The sequence below is a fragment of the Catharus ustulatus genome, chromosome 6 (assembly GCF_009819885.2).
Source record: "Catharus ustulatus isolate bCatUst1 chromosome 6, bCatUst1.pri.v2, whole genome shotgun sequence".
NCBI classification, from domain to species: Eukaryota; Metazoa; Chordata; class Aves; order Passeriformes; family Turdidae; genus Catharus; species Catharus ustulatus.
In genome coordinates this window covers 40,401,297-40,421,782 of record NC_046226.1, presented here as the reverse complement: position 1 = coordinate 40,421,782, position 20,486 = coordinate 40,401,297, and the positions used below count along the sequence as shown (strand labels likewise).

The 20,486-nt window shown below is 46.0% G+C and overlaps 2 protein-coding genes across 2 annotated transcripts; one reads left to right on the top strand and one right to left on the bottom strand.

Moving 5' to 3' along the window:
* Positions 1-141: 141 nt before the first annotated feature.
* PSMC3 (proteasome 26S subunit, ATPase 3) lies at positions 142-6,995 on the top strand. The gene is made up of 12 exons (XM_033063558.2): positions 142-356; positions 446-526; positions 3,206-3,331; positions 4,068-4,172; positions 4,267-4,329; positions 4,784-4,921; positions 5,049-5,192; positions 5,413-5,561; positions 6,054-6,150; positions 6,299-6,444; positions 6,598-6,679; positions 6,776-6,995. Exons 1-12 carry the CDS (start codon positions 330-332, stop codon positions 6,884-6,886), a joined length of 1,269 nt encoding a protein of 422 aa, XP_032919449.1. The 5' UTR covers positions 142-329; the 3' UTR covers positions 6,887-6,995.
* Positions 6,996-7,423: 428 nt separating this feature from the next.
* Positions 7,424-18,779, bottom strand: LOC116998133 (transmembrane protein 178B-like). The gene is made up of 4 exons (XM_033063560.2): positions 18,368-18,779; positions 11,544-11,657; positions 10,172-10,309; positions 7,424-9,070 (listed from the first exon to the last, which is right to left on the bottom strand). The coding sequence occupies exons 1-4, from the start codon at positions 18,747-18,749 to the stop codon at positions 8,826-8,828; spliced, it is 879 nt and encodes a 292-aa protein (XP_032919451.1). The 5' UTR covers positions 18,750-18,779; the 3' UTR covers positions 7,424-8,825.
* Positions 18,780-20,486: the final 1,707 nt, after the last annotated feature.

The following is a 20,486-nucleotide window of genomic DNA, read 5'->3' as shown; positions in this document are numbered from 1 at the left end:
GGCCCCGCCCCGTCCCGTTCCTCCCCGCCCCGTTCCTCCTCGCTCCGCCCCGCGATGGCGCCGCCGCCATCACTCAGCAGGTTTGGGGCAGGCACGTGACCCGCCGGCCGCTCCCCGTCCCGCCGGCAGATTCGGCACGGCCCGGGCGGCGGAGGCCGCGATCGGGGCGGCGGCGGCAGCTGTCGGGGCAGGGCAGGGTGCGCGGAGGCCCCGGGCCGCACGTCCCGCCCGGAGCGCTGTCCCCGCCCCGCGCCGCCGGGAATCCGCAGTGCGGAATCTGCCGCTCCGAACCCGCCGCGCCGAGCGCGCCCCCGCGGGCCGGTGGAAAGATGGCGTCGGTGTGGGATGAGTCGGAGGTGAGGGGCCGGGGCCGGGGCCGGGGGCGGCGGGGCCGGGGCGAGCCGCGGGCCGGGCCCAGGGTGACGCTGCCGTTGTGCCCCCGCAGGACGGCGTCGGCGAGGAGGTGCTGAAGATGTCCACGGAGGAGATCGTGCAGCGCACCCGCCTCCTCGACAGCGAGATCAAGGTAGCGGCGGCGTCGCGCCGGGCCGGGGAGCGGAGCCGGGCCGCCCTCCCCGGAGCTCTGTTCGGGGCGGGCGGGATAGCACAGCCACGGGGACAGCAAAAAATGAAACACGGTTGATTGAATCGAGATGGGCAGATTGAGGAATACTGAACCGCGAAGGTAGGGAAGAATCACGGGAAGAGCATGGACCCGAGGAAGCTGAGGGGGCGGCTGTTGGACGCAGCCATGAACGCTTCGGCTAAAGTTACTGAGGCCATCGCTGCGTCGTAGGTGCTGGGGCGGGAGAAGTCTGTTCTGTGGCCGAAGTCAGGTAGGATCATTGGGTAATTCCGGTTGGAAGGGACTTGAGCAGACCTCCAGGCCAAACTCCTTCTCAAAGCAGGGGCAGCCATAACCCAGGCTACTTAGGATTTTATCAGGTTGGATCTTGAAAGCCTTTAAAGACAGATATTGCACTGCTTTGCAGTGTTTTCATACTACTGCTTGATAGACCTCTTGAGGATAAAGATTTACTTTGCATACAGTCTGAGCCGCAGCTGTTTCACTCTTTGTTATTTCATCTGCCCGCTGTGTACTCTTGTGAAGTGTCTGGTTCAGTCTCTTTGTTACCTCCTTCCCCAGCAGTTCTGTTCTCCAGCGGAACAAACCCACCTCTGTCAGCTGTTTCTCACAGGGCCCATGCTCCAGCCCCCAGCCATCTTGGTGGCCCTAAACTCAGTCCAGTTTAGCAATGTCTTTGCTTATGGAGGGACACCAAAACTGGACTGAGTGCCCTAGATAGGATCTAAAAGTATTGAATAAAGGGGACTGAACACTTCTCTCCATCTACTGCCTGATAGTACAGCCCAGGATGCAGTTTGCCACCCTTGCTGGCAGGGCACACTGCAGGCTCCTGTTCAGTTTATTCTCTTACGGAGACCCCCAGGTCCATTCCTCAGCCAGACTGTCACCAGCATGTGTCACTGCAAGGTGCACTTCCCTCCCTGGTGCAGGGCTTTGCAGGTGTCCTTGTATTTTGTAAGGGTTCTGTGTGGCAGAAGTGCCCTCGAATGTAGAGACTATACCTCCTAATTTGGTGTTATCTGCAAACATGATGAGAAAACATTCCATCCTCTTGCTTGTTCATTCATGAAGATGTTAAGTAGATAGACCTGTCTCAAGATAGACACATTTTGCCTAAAAGAGCACTTATAAGTTTAGAGTGTCTGCTGCCCAGTGTTAGTAGTATTGAGATAAAATATTTAATAAATTCTACAGAGTAACTTCATCCTGTACTGCTTCAGGCCCCACAAGTAATTCTGACTTTTTGATATACTTTATTGTTCTTTAAAGACAGTAAAGGTAAACGTGTCTTATTTTTAAATCACAGAATACAGTAAGGAGTAGAAGTAGCCTTCTTCATTTTATAGTAAGAACATTATAATTGCAAAATATTTGTGATAACTTTCTCTTCACGTTGTTTTCCTTCAATGTTTTCTAGGGTGTTTTATTAAATTTATAGTAGTTTGCATTTTTTTATAACAGGTTCTGTATTGATTCCTGTAACAGTTCTGTTGTGTGAACATGTTACAGCAGAGTATTATGTTTAGGCATAAAGACTTCTATAAAGATAGTTTCTTAGTGAAGAGTGGATTTCCCCATTGAACACAATCACATGCACCAGTTCAGGTGTGACCAGTTCTGAGATCTTGGTGCTCAGTCACTTCAGTGGAGATCATAAAGTGTGTATTTGCAAACTGTGACTAACCAGGAAAGGGAGAAGGCCTGTGGTGTCAGCCAGACACATGTGTTGGGTGCCTTAGTGTTGGCTGGAAATGTACTCACTCTTGGATGGGCAGTAGTGAACTTTTTTTCTGAATGATTTTTTTTCCTTACAGTTACTAGGATCATAGAATAGTTTGGGTTGGAAGGGACCTTTAAAGGCCAACTCCTGCTCTGACCAGGGATGTCTTTAACTAGACCAGGTTGCTCAGAGCCCTGTCCAACCTGATCTTGAATGTTTCCAGGGATGGGGCATCCACCATGTTTCTGGGCAACCTGTTGCAGTGTTTTACTATCCTTACTGTAAAAAAATTCTTAGATCTAGTGTAAATTCACCCCCTTGAAGTTTAAAATCCTTACCCCTTGTTCTGTTGCAACAGGTCTTACTAAAAAGTCTGTCCTCATCTTTCTTACAAGACACCTTTAAATACAGATGGTCTTTCCTGGAGCTGTCTTTTCTCCAGGCTGAATCATAGAATGGTTTGGGTTGCAAAGGACCTTAAAGATCCTCTAGTTCCAACCATCTTGCAAAACATAACTAAAATAGGTGTGTATATGTAGTTATTTCTGTACCTGGATATATTAAAAGATAAACCAAACCAGTTACCATAGCTGGGCCATATTGTTATGTAGGTGACATTGCAACCCTCTAAGCTGTTGCACTGATTAGGTTGAGGCTACCAAGTGACACTGGGAAGAAATTATTTGGAGTTATTGATTAGTTAGAGACCAGAATGGACTGTGTAACCTTGATTCCTAACAAATTTTGGCTAATTTGCTGGCTTTGATATTTTTTTATATTACATTTCCCTTTATTCCGCACTGTTTACTTTTAAAGTAAACTATTAATAAACTATTTTATCTTGCCTCAGTCTTCTGATACTATTCCTTTTTCTTTCTTCTGTGTGCTGATTGCAGATCATGAAGAGTGAGGTACTGAGAGTGACCCATGAGCTCCAGGCCATGAAAGACAAGATCAAAGAGAACAGTGAGAAGATCAAAGTGAACAAAACCCTGCCATACCTTGTCTCCAATGTTATTGAGGTGAGGGTGGTGGACTCTTATGTAGTGACATGAGAATTACGTGCAATTTATAGTGGCAGGGAGAAAGGCAGGGAACTCATCAGGGATTCAAGACCTGAAGTATTCCAGACTACCAATGCTGCCAGAGCCAGGACTTTCAGATTTTTCTGTTGGTTTTATTTGTGACCTAGAAATGCATGTCTCTTGCCCACTTGTTCTCTGGATCATTCCTTAGGCTTTGGTTCTGTAACAACCATCAGAGAGTGACACAGCCCTTCTGAGTGTAAACCTGAGCATCTGAAATCAGACACATGCTCTCTGAAACTTGTGAAGCAGCAAATGAAAGGCCATGGCTCTGTTACTCCATCACATTCTTTGTGCAATTTAGTAATTTTGATGATAGGAAAAAGAATGCTGATAGTTTGCTATTAAAAACTGCGTTGGTTTGTACTACTGTTTTAAAACTTAATGAGCTTAAGCCTTAATGTGAGCTGCTGTATGGGAGAAGGAATCAGTGCCATTAGCTACTACTTTGTTCTGAATTTTGTAACATCTTTCTATGCACTATTGCATGCTGCTTCATAAGAACGGAAGAAATCAATTTTTACAGGAAGGCTTTAATGCTTTCAGAATTCTACTGCTGATGGATGATGGAAGGTTTTATTTCTTCCAATGCATGTATGTTAGAAGCATTAATCCTGGGGCCATCTTGCTAGCCTGGTTACACTGCCATGAACTCTTTCATCCTGATTTTCAGCTGCTGGATGTTGACCCAAATGACCAGGAGGAGGATGGAGCAAACATTGACCTGGATTCCCAGAGAAAGGGCAAGTGTGCTGTGATTAAGACCTCTACACGTCAGGTAAGACCCATGTGCCCAACCAGGTGTGAGGAGTGATGCAAATAATCTTCTCCTGGTACATCTGGCTTTGCTTACTTGGATTTCTTTCTTACAGACATATTTCCTGCCTGTTATTGGGTTGGTTGATGCTGAGAAGTTGAAGCCTGGAGATCTGGTGGTGAGTGATTCTATTGTAATAGTTAGATATGATGATGGCCAGAAAATTGGACATGTCTTGTCTTTAAGAAAGAAGACAAATCTGTCAAGATTTCCCCAAGATCATTTCTCTACTAAAATTTTAATAGAAAGGTATTATAGGTTCAGTTAGATTTGTAGTAAAGAAAAGCAGTTTGGGGTGTATGTCCTTTATATATACAATTAGGTGCTGAAAGTTTAGAGACTACTTAGTAAGTTTTTTAAACCCTTTTTATTTTAAGTAAGCTGGATACTTGTTTAAAATGTGGAGGGTTGACTGTGGCATTGTCCACTCTGCCAAGCTGGGGTGTATGATGAATGCCAGTGTCAAAGCTGGTTATTTCTGCATCCTTGAGGTCTAGTAAATCAGCTTTGATTGAATGCTTATTAAGTGCAATCTGAGGGACCTATTAAAAGCAAAGGACTTGTGTTTACAGGGGGTGAACAAAGACTCTTACTTGATCCTGGAGACTCTGCCTACTGAGTATGATTCACGGGTGAAAGCCATGGAGGTGGATGAGAGGCCCACAGAGCAGTACAGTGACATCGGGGGGCTGGATAAACAAATCCAAGAGGTGATACTTTATGTATACTTTCTGGTGTGACTGTGGACAACAGTATTTGAACTTCAACATAAAAGCAGACAGCCTGGATCTATGGAGAAGAATGGGCTTATGTATTAATATTTTTCTTTTGTTGCAGCTCGTGGAGGCCATTGTCCTGCCGATGAATCATAAGGAGAAATTTGAAAATTTGGGCATACAGCCACCCAAAGGAGTCCTTATGTATGGGCCTCCAGGAACAGGGAAGACACTTTTAGCTCGAGCATGTGCTGCCCAGACCAAGGTAAAAGGAACCAGTGAAAGTGTGTGCTGCTGTAGAACAGTACCTGACAAAGAGTAAGAACACCTCCAGGGGAAGAAGGTCATACAAATTGGTGTTACAAAGGCTGGGATTTTCCTGTCGATTTGCTTGCTTGCTTGTTTTGATTAAGGGCTTCTTATAGTACTCAGAAGTGACCCTGTTGTGAAATGAGGCCTAGGATTGATTCTCTTTCACTTCCCAGGCCACATTCCTGAAGCTGGCAGGTCCACAGCTTGTGCAGATGTTCATCGGTGATGGAGCGAAGCTGGTACGTGATGCTTTTGCTCTCGCGAAGGAAAAAGCTCCTTCCATCATTTTCATTGATGAACTGGATGCCATTGGCACTAAAAGGTGAGCTGTAGTCCATATTGTAAAGTTCTTGGGAGCTGCCTAGCAGCCTCCTTTGCCTGTGAATGTAAGCAGAGCCTTTTAAAGCATGGCTTACTTAGAATGTGAAAGTCACAGATGGATAAGCAGTTGCCACAATCCTTGGGCTCAGGAGCAAAGTTTGTCAGACTTGGGATCTGGCTGGTAGCCTCCTGCTGTATAAAACTGTTTTCTGATCACTGCAGCAGGCACCTGGAGATGTTCACCCTCATCCTCTGCTTGAGCCTGGATAACATAAGCCCCGTTCAACTGTAAGGACTAAATAAGTCTTAGGTGCTACTGACAGTTATTCTAGTTGCAGTCCTCATCATGGTAGGACTGTAGTTTCAAGGAAAAATTTGGAACACCTCAGCCAAGGAGCATGAATTCCAATCATTCTGTGTTTTGATGTGATAAAAAACATAGGGACAGGGTGGTCAGGTTCATACTGAGAGTTTTACCCTTGTTTCCCCTCAGGTTTGACAGTGAGAAGGCCGGTGACCGGGAGGTGCAGAGGACCATGCTGGAGCTGCTTAATCAACTTGATGGTTTCCAGCCCAACACACAAGTCAAGGTTGGGAGCTAGCAGGGCATGCTGCTGAGGTCCAGGGTGCACTAGCAGGGGATGGAAAACAATGTCCAGGGAAGAAGCTTGGTGAATCTTTGGGGAGAAGAGGCCTGTCTTGTAGGTGCCTCACACTGATGATCCTACTTCTACATAGGTGATTGCTGCAACCAACCGGGTTGATATCTTGGACCCAGCTTTGCTCCGATCCGGACGATTAGATCGGAAAATTGAGTTCCCAATGCCTAATGAAGAGGCCAGAGCCAGAATTATGCAGATTCATTCACGCAAAATGAATGTCAGGTATGGCCTTCTGGGACTCTTTTTGTCACTCACAGTGGTACCTCAGGGCTGTGAAGTGGTTGAGAACTCACTGTAGGGCTGAGGAAACTCCCTACATTGTTTTTTGTATTTGGTACATGCTCTCAGACTTTTTTTTCCATTTGCTCATATCAGCCCTGACGTGAACTATGAGGAACTGGCTCGCTGCACAGATGATTTCAATGGAGCCCAGTGCAAGGCTGTGTGTGTTGAAGCGGTAAGTATTCCTCCGTAGGAATGGCACTGATGGGAGGGAAGTGTGAAAGCTAGCATGGAGTTATTATTTGGAACTAAATTCTGTCTCATTGGGCAGGGGATGATTGCCCTCCGCCGTGGAGCTACAGAGCTCACCCACGAGGACTACATGGAAGGAATCTTGGAGGTTCAAGCAAAGAAAAAAGCCAATCTGCAGTACTATGCCTGATCCCTGCCCAGTCATGGTTGTGGCCTTGGCAGAGGACAGGAGTAGACTGGACTGTATCGCTTACTTTCAGTCTGGAAAAAATAAAACATTTTTTCCCTTTAAAAACAAATCTGTGATGTGTTGGGGCTGTGACCTTTGCGTGCTGGTTCTACATCTGTGTAAGGGAGACTGAAAGCTTCCTGTCCGCAGTGCCCATCGTGTTGCCTTTGGACCCTCCTCCAGCTAGAACTGGATTAAACCCTGCTCTGGTACTTCCTCATGAGGACCAAGAGGCTATACTGCAGTAAGTGTACTGTGACATTGATGACCTGCAGCTCAGACTGCATCCCCGGTTCCTGCCTGCGCAGCCAGTGAACAGCCTACAGCCTTGTTAGAGTTGGAAACTTGAACATGCATTTTGCAAGGGTGAACACAAGTCACACATGAATGATGTTTTAACTTCATCACTTGAACTTAATTCTTGAAGCTTTAACACCATTACTGGTATGTATGTGAGGGAATCAGGTCATTAATCAAAGAATTTGAGGTTTCATCCACTGAACAAGTCTTTCAGTACTTTTAATGCCAGTTGAGAATTACAACTTCCATTTAAAAATTACACTTTTCATAAATACACTGACTTTAGCATTAAGTATCTTACATGCCACTGTATTGTATTTTAAATACAATGTAAACATCTCCAAATGCTGGCCATCTCATCTTTACCTGTGCAGTTTTTGGATGCTTGGGAGAGGGGCGGGGATGTGAGAAGGAAAAAAAGAATAGAGAGATGAAAGAAAAATGCACTCCAACGTACTTTGGCTGATGTTCCTGAGTTAGCCCTAGTACTTGTGCTGGTACCAAGGTGCTCATTTTGCAGAGGGATCTTGTTCCAGCAGAGCATGCATGTTCTTGACACGCTGCGCTCAGGGCATTTCACATTGGAAGGGGCCGAGTGGAGAACTGAGCAGAAGCCACATGTTCCTGAGGAAAATACACTGTGGTTCCTTTGGACACTAATATTAGAGGGGGTTGTACACCTGCTATTTTAGCAGTACTGTTATTTGAGCTCAGAGAGAAGAGTTACTCATCTCCTTTCACAGAACAGGAGTTGTATCCACAAGTTAGTTCAGAAGTGAAAGCTGACCCTGGCAGCTCAAATGATGACATATTTTGAAAAATGTACCTCTGGTGGAATAGTTAAAAAGCTGCATGTTGCATACATCTCCCCATTAAAACAAGGGTATGTTAGCCAAATGAGTAACCTTCACTGTAAGAAGCTGAGAAAAACTTTGCTTTCCCAGAGTCTGTAAGAGTTTTCTTGGAGTCCTGCTGCTCAGTTACAGCTAGCTCCTTTTGGAAACACTTTGAGTAGTGAGTAAATAGCTGAATCCACAGCATGGAATAGCACAGGTTTCTGATTTAAATAAATTAATACTAAGAATGGGCTAATTCTTTGGCCTAAACCTCGGCTTAGATCAAGGTTCTTTTGGGAAAGGATGGCCTGAGCCAACACTAGACATGCCTGTTGCAAAAGTGTTCAAGCCAACTTCACTTAGCTCCTTGCCCTAAATTGGGTCTGAATTACACAGACCTGCAGCAATAGAGTTGGTGCGTAAACATCCCTTACAACTGGACAATAACAGGACCATGGAGGTACAGTTCAAAAAACAGCACAAAAAAAGACACAATCTTGGACTTAATCCCTTGTAAACAGAAGAAAAACAAATTGAAAGAACTGTCCCCCTTAAACCATCAATGATCAAGTTGCCAATAATTCAAACCTGGAGTTACTTGCAATGTCCGTGTCTGCGACTGGAGGCTGTAGCAGTGTCCTATGGGCTGGCATTTCTACAGCTCTGGCACTGCTCTCCACACGCTGACATGCCACCTCTTCCTGGTGTTAACCCACAGCTCTGCCCAGGCTGCGCTTTCCAGAGTCTCCTCTCTCCCTCTGGGGTCACACAGCCCCATTTTCTTGTCTGGGTTTTTGTACGGATGCCCGGGAGGTGTTGAGTGATGGGGCCAATGTGCAGAGGAACCCAGCCAGCAGGGTGAGGCCCAGGCCCCCCCAGGCACAGAACATGGACCAGCCATAGCCATGACTGATGTCCTCTGGCAGCCCATAGACGTAGCGAGGATAGCGGGATAACTCAAAATTGATCCCTGCTACGCATGTGCAGAGTGAGATGATACAGCAAGTACCTGCAGGAGAAAAGCAAGAGGGTTCTACACTGCCCTCAGACAGGTTAATTACATTCTGGTTTTTTTCCCCTCAGTATTTGCAAAGTCATGAATTTTCAAAATCAAGAATTACCCTTGGGGTTTTTTCTGCAGTCCTACCAGCCACTCTCCTTATAAGGCAGAGAAAAAATAAAGAAGGGAAAATATGTAGGCAGGATACCTTGCTTCACAAATAACCAGTATTACCTTAGCACCTTTCATTGCAATTTTGAACTGAGTCATAGTTCATCATGCTTTGATTGTCCTGAGACTATTTCCAGTGTCTAATGTCATCAGGTTCCAGTACTTGGGCAGTTTCTCCTGTGAAAGGTAACTAGCTCACTGAAGCCCCAGGTTGGAAAGTGCAGCACTTTTTGGTTTCCACTAGGAAGACCCACACTTCTGCCAGCTGTATCCTGGGCCCAAAAAACGTGCCCAGGTTTTTTGACATCTGCTACACACTCACTGAACCGATAGAGAGGAGAAAAAGGCCTAAGAAGACACAAGGCACTGTAGTATGTCTAATACACACTAGCATACTAGACTCCAGGTCTATACTGCCCATTTTCAAATTGAAAAATCAAAGTTGAGAAAAACCTTTGGTCATACAGAAAGTCTGCTCCCACCCATGGCAAGCACTGGGCCAGGGTCCTCCCAGGCTTGGCTGGTTAGGACTTCACCAGTACATGAAGATCTAATCATCTCTCAGTACCAGAAAGGTGCTCTACATTAACTTATGTTTGTTTGTTATGATTCCTAGGGAAAACTGGGCTGAGCTGTCTGACAGGAGCCACAGGCTGCTCACTGGAGCAAGCCAGCAGACTGTGCTCATTGTGCACATGGTCCCCATGGCTACACACCAGTTCTCTAGAGCAGAAGGATCATAAACACACATTGGGGTCTACTGAGAAACATGCAATAGCCATGCAAGTACAGGTCCTGCCCAGTGCTGGAAGTGGTAACTGCACTGTGCTGACAGTTTGCTGCACTAAGTAACTGCTTCATGTGATTGTGGGCTGACGTTACTTTTACAAGTCAGCAATACTGAATGTGGTGACTTGAGCAGAAGTGAAAGGCTCTCACCTCCCATTAGGAAGAGCAGCCCAGCCACGTACTGCATGAGCTCCTGCTGTTTGCAGCAGCCCAGCACACCAATGATCCACCCAAACAGGATGATGGAGACTGCCATGCCAATGAAGCCAGCTGTCATCCTCCGCAGATCTGAAGGAAAAAGAGAAAAGCAAGACAAAAGACATGAAGATGACAGTACCTAGAGAGAACAGCCAGGGCAGAGTCCAGACAGATGTGGATTTATTGGTTCTAAAGTTTACACTTCCACCATGGGTTTCTCCTCCTGCAGCTTCTTTGAGGTAGATCGTTTCATTACACTGAAACTAAGGGAATCCATCTCAAATGGCTCCATTGTGCTGGGCACTGTGCAACTGGAGAGCATTTCTGTCCTGATCCAGAGAAGTACCAGCCAAATACTCCTCAGCATGGGACACAACAGGTGCATCACAAACTCATGTTAGTACTGAAAGGGCTTTTTTTTTTTTTTTTTTTTTTTTTGCATGGCATCTTTCTTTGGGAAAGAGTTTCTTGGGGGAGAAAATTTTCTGCTGAAAGTAAAAAAAGAAGCAAGAGGAGACACCGGAGAAGACTAAAGGATTAGCACATGGGAGGCATATAGTGTGAGCTGAAAAGAGGAATAGTGGGAGGACAGAAGCAGACAGCAGATCAATACAGTATTATGGGAACAACTCCTGTAACAAGCTCTAAGAAAAAGCTTGGGTACCAGTGACATGAACAGCACTTTCTCAACCATAGTAAAATTTCTGTTCTTGTCTCCTAGTTCAGTTTCCAGCTGACCTAGGCTTTCCTTGGCACTGACTCTCACATGACAGCGGCTATGTTAAATTATGTGAGCAACAGAACAAAAAAACCCAGAGAGAAACAGGAGCAGAAAAAAAAACTGATTAAACCATCCTCAGTCACAGGCTACAGGTCAGTTACCTGTGTGGGAAGGACTTGAACATGAGGCAGCTTGTGGACCAGGTGCTGGTGCAAAGACAAATTGAGATGTTTCCTAAAAGAACTGGTCACCAGGGGGTTGCATCAGGTCACTAGTGTGCACACAGAAAATTGCAACAGGATCTATACAGTGATGCTGTAAGCCAGCAAGGAACTGTCTTGTGCCCAGACCCAGAATATGATTACACCTTGCAATTCACTACACACATCTTTATTCCTGAATTCCCAGCTTTAAGCCCCTCCAAATCTCATGCCCCCTCGCAATCACACAGCTGGCTGCTTGCACTTCCTAACTAATCAATCTGTATTTATGCTTAGAGTCCAGTGCCATGCTTAGATGAGGTGACTCTGAGCCCCCCAGCTGACTTTGCATTAAGGCATTTAGCAATCCAAACATTCTTGTGCCCTGCTCTGGGCTACTTACGGAGCGCGTGCCACTCATCCTGCCGGATGGTGTTGGTGATGTTGATGGGTAAGTTGCGAGGCAGGGAGCTGGAGGTGTAGTGGTACTTCACAGCAGTGCAGCGCTGAATGACTCCTGTAAAGAGACAGCAGTGTGAACAGCATGAAACCCCTCTGCCTTGCATTTGCTGCTGAGTTCGCACAGCATTAATTCAGTAACAGAGCAAATGTAACCAAAAAAAGAGCTGTTTACTTCAAAGGCTTTGGGATTAGGAGGGGAGAGAACCTACAAAGAAACAATGGCAAAGCAGGTACCAGGTGCTCTCTCCAAGAAGCAACAGCTGAAGTTAAACAGTAATGACACAGTCAGGAAAAACATCTCTAAAAGCTTTCTAGAGCAACTGCTATGATCTTTTTTGGGATGTCTAAGGAGACAAGAACGCGGCCAAGTACCAACAGCTTCATCTCTAAGAAGACAGAATTGAAACACTTTGAAAATTTTGAATGAATGCTGGAAAGTCAACTGCATAGGAGAATCTTTTGAATTCACTCCAATAGTCATTGGCTCTTTGCTTTACTTTCAATGAACAGTAGTACCCAGGTAGGCTTGTTTCCATTATAGCTTAAAGAAAAGTGTACTCCAGATGTAAATGTGAACCTACAAACATGCTCTTCTTCCCTTAAAAAGGGATTTTTAATTTAGAAAATGGGGGAGAATAAAGATGGTTGGTGGAGTAGAACAGAGCAACCAGAAAGGTAAAAGAGCTAAATAGTACAAAAAGTTCCTCTTAAACAATGGCTACAGGGTCATTACCGCTGTTTGAATTTGAAGCAGAAGAACCATTCAAAAACAATCAACTGGCCAGTGAGCTAATTAAGCTGGTGAACAATCACTAGCAGGGAGCTGCAGATACAGTGACCAGCTTTGCAAAAGACACTAGAAAACCCAGGAGAAGAACTGAGCTTTGTGTGGCTCCCACAGCAATGAAAAGCATGATTTTGTTCTCTAACAATGTTCACAGGGACTGTACTGACCTGGTTTCTGCAAGGACCTGCAAAGAGGAAGCCCCCATTTCACAAGATCAGAAGCTGCATACAAGAGGCCCAGGCAATTCCAGCCATCAGGCCAGGGAGGGGAAGGTGACCTGAATTTCCTCCTATTTCAAGCAGGCTCCCATTCTCAGCTGTGCTTCCCACCACCTCTTCGCTTGCTGTGGCTCCCTGCTGCTCCCCCTGCACCACAGAGCACTTCCAGCTGCACAGGACACACAGAGGTCCTGCCCTTCACCTGCACCAGTGGCCTCTCCTGCTGAGCAGCGCTCCCTCCTTGCACTTACCTCAGGACAAGGCTGCAGAGCCACCCGAGCCAACCATCAGCAAGACAACCCCGTGTCAGAGGGTGCCAGTTCATTTGCAAAGGCTGCAGACACCTGAGTTAACAACTTAGGCCATATACATCACATCACAGTATCTAATCAAATTTCACCTGTAACTGCCGACTGAACTCAATTTCAATATGGATGCAATTTGCATGTGTTGTTGAGAAATATATATATAGAACAAACTAATGACATCAGATTTCAGATTATAATGCACTGCATTCATTAAAAGCATGATTTGTGCACTTACATTTCCTGACCATAAAAGCAGTATGTATGAAGCAGCATTTTAAGGAAGAGCGAGGATTACTATTTTTATAGCTCATTAAAGAAAAAGCAAAGACTAGAGACGTACATCCCTTATGATCAAAGCTATGGACTTCTCAGCTAAGATGTCACCAAGAAAAATACTTGCTCTTTATTATTCCAAGAGTTTAACATGTCGACTAAAACTAAATCCTCTCCATCTTCCCTAGTTATGTAGGAAAAAAACCTGGCTATTTAGAAGCTGGTTATTTAGAAATTTTTTGGTATCAATTCATTCTGCCTCTGGTTTTAAAACTGTACTCCTAATCTTTTCTTCCCCAGAATTCAAAGTGCTAATTTTATATAGGTAGCACATACAATTATATTAAAACAGCAACTTTCCAAAAAAAAAAAAAAAAAAAGCTCAGGAGTGCAGATTTCAGGGCTTTTGCTCAGTGCTGACCTCTAATCCACAGCTCGGTAACAGCCTTTGATTACACCAGCACAAGCTGTTTTTCCAACAAGATTCCATTTTCCCAAAAGCACAGGTTGGACCCACTCTGATGTAAGGCACTACAGGCAAAACAAGGGAAGCCTCTCTCTGGAGATCTGCTAGAAAAGCTGAAATAGGCAGGCAAGGACTTGGGGAAGCAGTGAGTGTGATCTCCCAGCTGAACATCTAAGCCACTTTCTCCCAGGAAATTTTAACATGCACCCAGACAACCTTCAGTATCTCAATTTTGCATTTGCCATCACTAGTCTAGTCTGTATTTCCCATTTTTTCACTGAATCTCTAGGTCTCATTTGCAGAGATGCCATGCACTCAAATACGGTCAGGTACTCCACAGGACTGCATTTAAAGTAATATAACACCTTGGTCTTTAAGTACTCTAGAAAGAAAGCAAAAATCAAAATCAGGTTTGCAGTCCCAAAGTTACTGGTAAGCAAAAAGTGTTTCAAAGTTCCAATAAGTCCTTGAACCTGAGCCTGTACCTGATATCACAGTCTATAAAATAGGGACAGCATGCTGCCCTCCATCTCAGAAACCTGCTAGCAAAGTGATTTCCCTTTTGTTTACAACACACTCAGACAAACACCATAAGAAAGCCTGCCACAATTAAAACCTTTGCCTTCAGGCAAGGGCTTGAATAGAAGAGTCATGTGGTGAACAACAAGTGAGTGTTGTCTGTTTTGGCACACAAGTACATTGGGAGTACAGGACAGGAGGAGGGAGGTGCACAGGTCGTTAGCTTACCATAAAGCACACATCCAAGAAAAAGGGTAGATGGACAGCCTGATCCCAGCATTTCCAAGGGCTTTAACTGAGAGTCACACTGCATGTACAATTTTCTTGATTAAAAAACAAACATGAACTGCAACGAACTTCATCCAGCAGTGTCACACTGACACTTTCATGGCCCAGCTACATTCCTGCGCCTTCTCACAGCCAACATTGTTTCTAACACCTTGTCCTCAACGTGGTTTTTTTTACCCCTCAGAACCTGCAGACAGGTTCCCCTTGGAACTCACACAGTCCTTTGAAGAGTACATGTGGGTGCCTCTGGATGAATCCTTTCTCCCGATTGAACACAAAGGATGGTTGTTAGACTAGCTGGATACCCAGGCAGAGCAAAGATCCCTTGTTCCTAATCTGCCAGAAACATGGAAACAACCCTGCTGTGATACATTTAGCCTGTAATCCTGGGCTTAGCACACTCTGACCTTTAGTTTTTGTCTCCAACTTTAAGGCACGGGGGTTTTCTTTACACCATGTGCCAGAGGTTTATGAAGAAATGGAAGGGTTCATTTTCAATTCTACTCTGTGGCCCAGTATCAGAGCAGTTTGATTCTCAGACAGCTGGGAGAAGCCCCCTCCTGCCCATGAGCAGCCACGGCCAATTAACAACTAAATGCCATGTGAGGTCTGGCCCTCCCCTCCCTCATGCCCCAGGACCAAGTGGCCATTCAAGCTTCCTGGCATTTTCCTACATTTCTGCCCAGGATTGTGAGGAGCACCACAGCCATGCTTTCACTCTGTCCACATCGTCATCAAGGGCCACAACATCAAATAAACCAACTTTCCTTTAAAATACCACAAGAACTCTTACAGATCACACTGACATATCATGCTTACTAAGGACCATGACCAAACAGCTCAATTTTATTAAACATGCCACTACAATAAATCCTCTACAGACCTCACAGGGAATCCTGTAACTCTTCCAAGTTACCAGTCAGAAAGAATGGGAAGTACAGACAACAGGACTGAGCAGTTTTCGCTCAAGGGCCTCACTACATCCCCAAACTGTTGTGTTCCTCTGCTTAAGCATCCAGTTGTACTCCTCGCTTTCTCAGCCATGTTGTAGTACCAAGAAGTCTTTTCAGTATATATGGAATGTACAGGTCCCACCCCAGAGACTTTTCAGAGCAAGCCTGAAAAGCAATAAAATCCCTAGTTTATCAACAATGATGAACCTTTTATTTTTTAATTCCTTCAGTGTAGGGATGTTAAAGCACATAGGTTTCAATGAGCTCACCAAGTTATCCTGTTAAAATGGATCTTTCCCAACTCCTCATTTTCTACTGTCACCATTTTGTAAGCAACACTTTTTTACTTTACTAATAGGTAGAGAAAACCCCTAAATAAGATATAATAAATCCCTGTAGGACAGTCCATGCAGATGTTTTTTTGTTGTAGCATCAGTTATTGAATATGGACTCCACATAGCACAGGCTCTACAAGATGACATGCAATGCTCATGTTTTTACACTCAGAGAACCTCCCATATATGTACAGAGATCCTCAGCTTCCCCACCAAATGGTTCAGTTATTTGGCTTTTATCTCCTACTGATTGCTAATCTCCATTTTCCCCCTGTGGCTTTTACATTATTTCTTCTTTTGCTGTATTTCTTCTTTTTAACTGTATTTTTAAAATTAAACTGTGTATTTTTTCACAGTTCCAAAACAGTGATTTTGTATTTTAAGAAAGATCTCATATATCATTCCCATCTTACATTTAAACATTTCCCACCTCTCAGTTTTGCACTACATCTTCTGACTCGTTTTTTCCTTTTAAATATATGAAGTTAATATATTTTGATTTTTTAAATATCCTAGATCTATAAATGGATGCTTGTATATGCATCATTAGCTACAATGCTCAAGTATGCAAGTTTCCATGAAACTGCTTTGTATTAATAGCAGTAGATAAATACTAGACTAGAAATCCAAGGAATTATCTATTTGGGTAAGCCTATTTATGGACTTAAGTAATTTTTTCAGAATTCAGGAGAGATGCAGAAAGGAAAGGAATCTTACTCCAGAGAGACTAGAAAAAATGTAGACTATAAACCCAAACTAAAATTACCATAGAACTGTGAGAAAAAATAAAATTTACTCCTCTGTCACTAAAAGACCATAAAAATATCTAGATTAAGGGAATAAAGAAAGGCATCACACATCACCAAAGAGCTAGCTGAAAACTTAATGCAAATTGAGGCGGAAGTAGGACTTTCAGCAGAGCACAGTAGTGATCTTCAGGTCACACCAGGGGAAAAAATACCTGCTTTTCCTTTTCAGAAGCCCCAGATTTGGTATCATGCTTGAGAGAACAGCTCAGATGCAGCCACACCTGACCATCAGTTGGAAACGGCTGCTTAATCACAGTTGTCAGAGAAAAGACAGACACAGTGGGAATGAGGAAAGGCTGCTAGTAAAGCAGGTCAGGAGAAGGGATAAGAGAGACATTTCTATTTAAAGATCTGATTCTACAAGAACTATTATTAATAATCTCCCTCTGTAAGATGACACATTCATCTTTACAGTAGCAACTGCAGACCTAATAGGCAAAGAACATAAGGAAAGCAAGGCTTTTTGTAGGGAAAAGTAAGGTCTTTTATTAGAGCGGTTAGGGGGAAAAAAGGAAATAAAGCAGACAGAAAATATTCTGAATTTAGAGCCCTTCCAGTTTTACGCATCGAACAGTGAGGTAGACCATTCACCACCCTGTAATGCCCTGCATGTCGAATGCAGACTCTGGCCTCTCTATGTGACTTGTTATAGTGTCGAGAAAATACCTCAGAAAGAGAAGTATTGAGGACCAAACTAGAATTTTTTCGCACCCCTTCCCCCCATCTTAGCTAATCTCAGTGGGAGCTGAAAGCATTTTGCTTGATGTGAAGCAAAAAAAATAGATAAATATTTTACATGACAGCCACAATTAATAGAAAGAAATTAATGAGTTCCCTTTTAGTGAAAGGAGTTCAGCATAGAAATAAAAATGAAATCGCATAAAATGGATCCTAGGAGAATAAACAGAGAAAGAAGCTAAGCACACAGCACTAGAGTTTTGAGAAGTAAGAGCCACTGCTGTGCATTGGAAAGAAGGGACAAAGACGAGCTGAGATTCACAGTGCCAGTCTATCCAGCCTCTGCTGTGCAGGACTGGCGTCACAGTTGGAAGCCAAGCTGAAGAACTGCTCTCGCTTTCTTAAGATAGCATTTCCATTTTGTGCCTCAATGGAAGCACTTTTCCCAACTCCTACTCCCTCTGTGCTAATATGTACCTGCTGGAACACTAAGTCCTGTTATTTATCATTAACCATACATAACCCGTTGACTTCATGGGTCAGCCCGCTACATTGTCAGTACCATCAAATGCAGGACTTTTATTTGTACTTCACGGCCTGCATGGCTTTGTACCATGTGCCACAATAGTAGAAGATCCATAGCTTTCTCTCCTGTCACGCCAGGGGCCCTGAGTGACATCTGCCACCACGAAAGCCTGGCAATCTACTGCAGCAATGAGAACTCCCTCATGCTAGAACGGAAACAACAGGTCCCTTTCACCTTGCTGCAAAAATCACAGCGCTACAAACAACACTGCACGCTTCTCAGTTCTCAATCAGAAGAAAGTGTCGGGTGGGGAGGACGCCCACCGCCAGCCAGGCCCTGCACTGGGCCCCCGAAGGGGCTCTCTGAGGACGTGGTCCCACCCAGCACTGCAGCATTTTTAGCAGAGAGGGAGGCGCACGAGACCCCGGGATGGGGTCAGGGCTCGCTACTCGCCAGGGACACCGGGAGCCCCGGGTCCGTGGGGTTCCATCCGCCCGCCCGCCCGCCCGGTCTCACCCCGGCAGCAGCCGCCGCCCCGCCCGCAGCCCCGGCACCGCGCTCAGCACCACGGACAGCGGCGGGGCCGCCGCCCCCCGCCCCCGCACCTTTCCGGATGAGCTCCTCGCTGTCCGGCTCGTAGCCCGCGCGGTGGCAGCGCCTCCAGAGCCCCGAGACGGTGGAGTTGAAGCGGCGGCCGCAGTGCGAGTCCAGCGCGGCGGAAGCGGCGGCGGCCGGCGCGGGGGCCGGGGGGCGGCCGGGCAGGAGCGCCCGCGGGGGTCGGGCGCGGAGCGGCAGGTGCGAGCTGGGCGCCGACATGGAGCCGGGCGGGTCGCTGCGCTTGTGGCCGAAGCCGCGGCAGCGCTCGCGGTGCCGCCGCGCGTCCGTCTCGTACCAGGAGTCGGTGCCGATGGCCACGGCCAGGAGGGCGAGGGCGGCGGCGGCCAGGAGCAGCCCGGTGCCGCTGAGCGCCTGAGCCGCGGCCGCCATCTTACCGCGCCGGGGGCGGCAGGGGCGGGCGCTTCCCTGCAGCCCGGCTGGGGCCGCCGCCCGCGGCACCGCCCCCGGAAGGGACACGGGGCCCGCGCCCCCCGCGCCGCCCTCGGCCCTGCCGCGGCGGCCCCCGCGACCGCCCCGTCCCGGACCGCCGCTCCAGGTCCCGCTCTGCGGACCCGGGGCCCCTCTCGTGGCCGAGCCCGTGTCCAAGGCGGGGCGGGGGTGGCCGCGGGCAGCCACCGGGGATGGATGAGCGGAGGAAGGGGTGAGCGGACCCTCCGAGCCTTTCCGCAGCCTCCTGTGGCCTGTCCCGGCCCGCTGGCTCGCCCAGGACAGAGACCAGCCCTGCTCAGGCCGCGGGAGCCAGCAGTTTTTCCAATGTGCACGAAATACAAACATCACCCGCAACATCATTTGCTGGCATTTGGATTATGACTTCTCCTCCACCCTTCATTATCAGTTAATGGAAAATAAGGCCTGAAAAAGCTGAAAAATGTCCATCTATTTTATACAATGAGAAGCAGATTAAATCCAAGCCATTAGTTAATGCAGCATTTTATAGGGGCACCAAATCCCTTCTGATCCTGCTTGTTGTATAGGATTTGTTCCTCCAGCTGCAGCTCTATCAGTCAGTCCCCAAAGCCAGTTATTGGGGCATTGTCTCATCAATTCTGGCCCCCAGATAAAATGACCTAGTGATATGCTATGCCTAAACTACTAATTTAATGTCCAATTTTGAAATCCTTAGCTTTGGGGTGTTTTTGTTAAAAGTAGTTTCAATTGGTTCCCAGGAGCAAATGCTCAACTGCAGGAGATTCTGATCCTTTGCCCCTGCCGCCACCACCCCTCTTGTCACTTCTTGGTCTCTTGGCCACACTGAGCACAACCTCAGCACCTTCCCCAGCACTTCTCCCAGCAGCGCTGCCCAGAACAGAGTACTGCTTATCTCCCCTGAGCACCCTGCCTGGTGGAAACATGCAGCAGCCACAGCTAAAGCTTGTTCTAACCACATTTCTGCATGATCCTCTTCTGCAGTTTGCACTGGACAGATGGGATTACCATCCATGCAGCTGCACACTAGTGCCTTCAAGGCAGACAAATTGAAAGGGCTGCTGTCAAAAGAATTTTCTTACACATACCAGCTAAATTAAGTCTTCCACAGCAAGAATGAAAAATTATTTTCAAATACAATCACTGCTCCAGGTCACATGGAAAAATCCTTCCATTTTAAAAGCTCTTTCCCAGAAAGATCCAAATATTAACATTTCCTAAGTCTGTAATCCTATGATGTCACCCTACTCTCCACACGAGCTCCTCAGGTTACAGTTTCAGAAGACAGGAGCTTCAATAACACCATCATCTTAGAAAGTTCCCATGAATGAAACTCTTATTGTTCTCCTTTCTGTGCTACTGCAGTTGTGCCAGAGCCTGTGAAACAGGTGATTGATTAATGATAATTTTGATCACTTTTGAGAAGAAAAAAGGGATAAGGGAGAGAGGCTCATCGCACAGCCCTAAGAGCAGGAGTACCAGCACAGACCAAGAGCACAGTGTGGTAAATCCAGGCAAAGAGATTTCAAATAGTAGATTACTGGCAAAATCCACAGACTGTGACATCATGCCCTTGATCACCTACCTGCCTTCATCTTCTTCCAGCTCGTGGGTTTTCCTTCTTTTTACAGAAGACTTTGGGAAAGAATAGCTATAAATGCACCATTTATAGCTGAAAAT

Bases quoted from the DNA above. Each gene is read 5' to 3' on its own strand.
- PSMC3 (XM_033063558.2), top strand. From the start codon at position 330: ATGGCGTCGGTGTGGGATGAGTCGGAG. The intron at 357-445 runs GTGAGGGGCCGG...GTGCCCCCGCAG, and splicing joins CGGTGTGGGATGAGTCGGAG to GACGGCGTCGGCGAGGAGGT. The intron at 5,193-5,412 runs GTAAAAGGAACC...TTCACTTCCCAG, and splicing joins CATGTGCTGCCCAGACCAAG to GCCACATTCCTGAAGCTGGC.
- LOC116998133 (XM_033063560.2), bottom strand. From the start codon at position 18,749: ATGGCGGCCGCGGCTCAGGCGCTCAGCGGCACCGGGCTGCTCCTGGCC. The intron at 11,658-18,367 runs GTGCGGGGGCGG...GTCTCTTTACAG, and splicing joins CGAGGAGCTCATCCGGAAAG to GAGTCATTCAGCGCTGCACT. The intron at 10,310-11,543 runs GTAAGTAGCCCA...TTTTTCCTTCAG, and splicing joins GGATGAGTGGCACGCGCTCC to ATCTGCGGAGGATGACAGCT.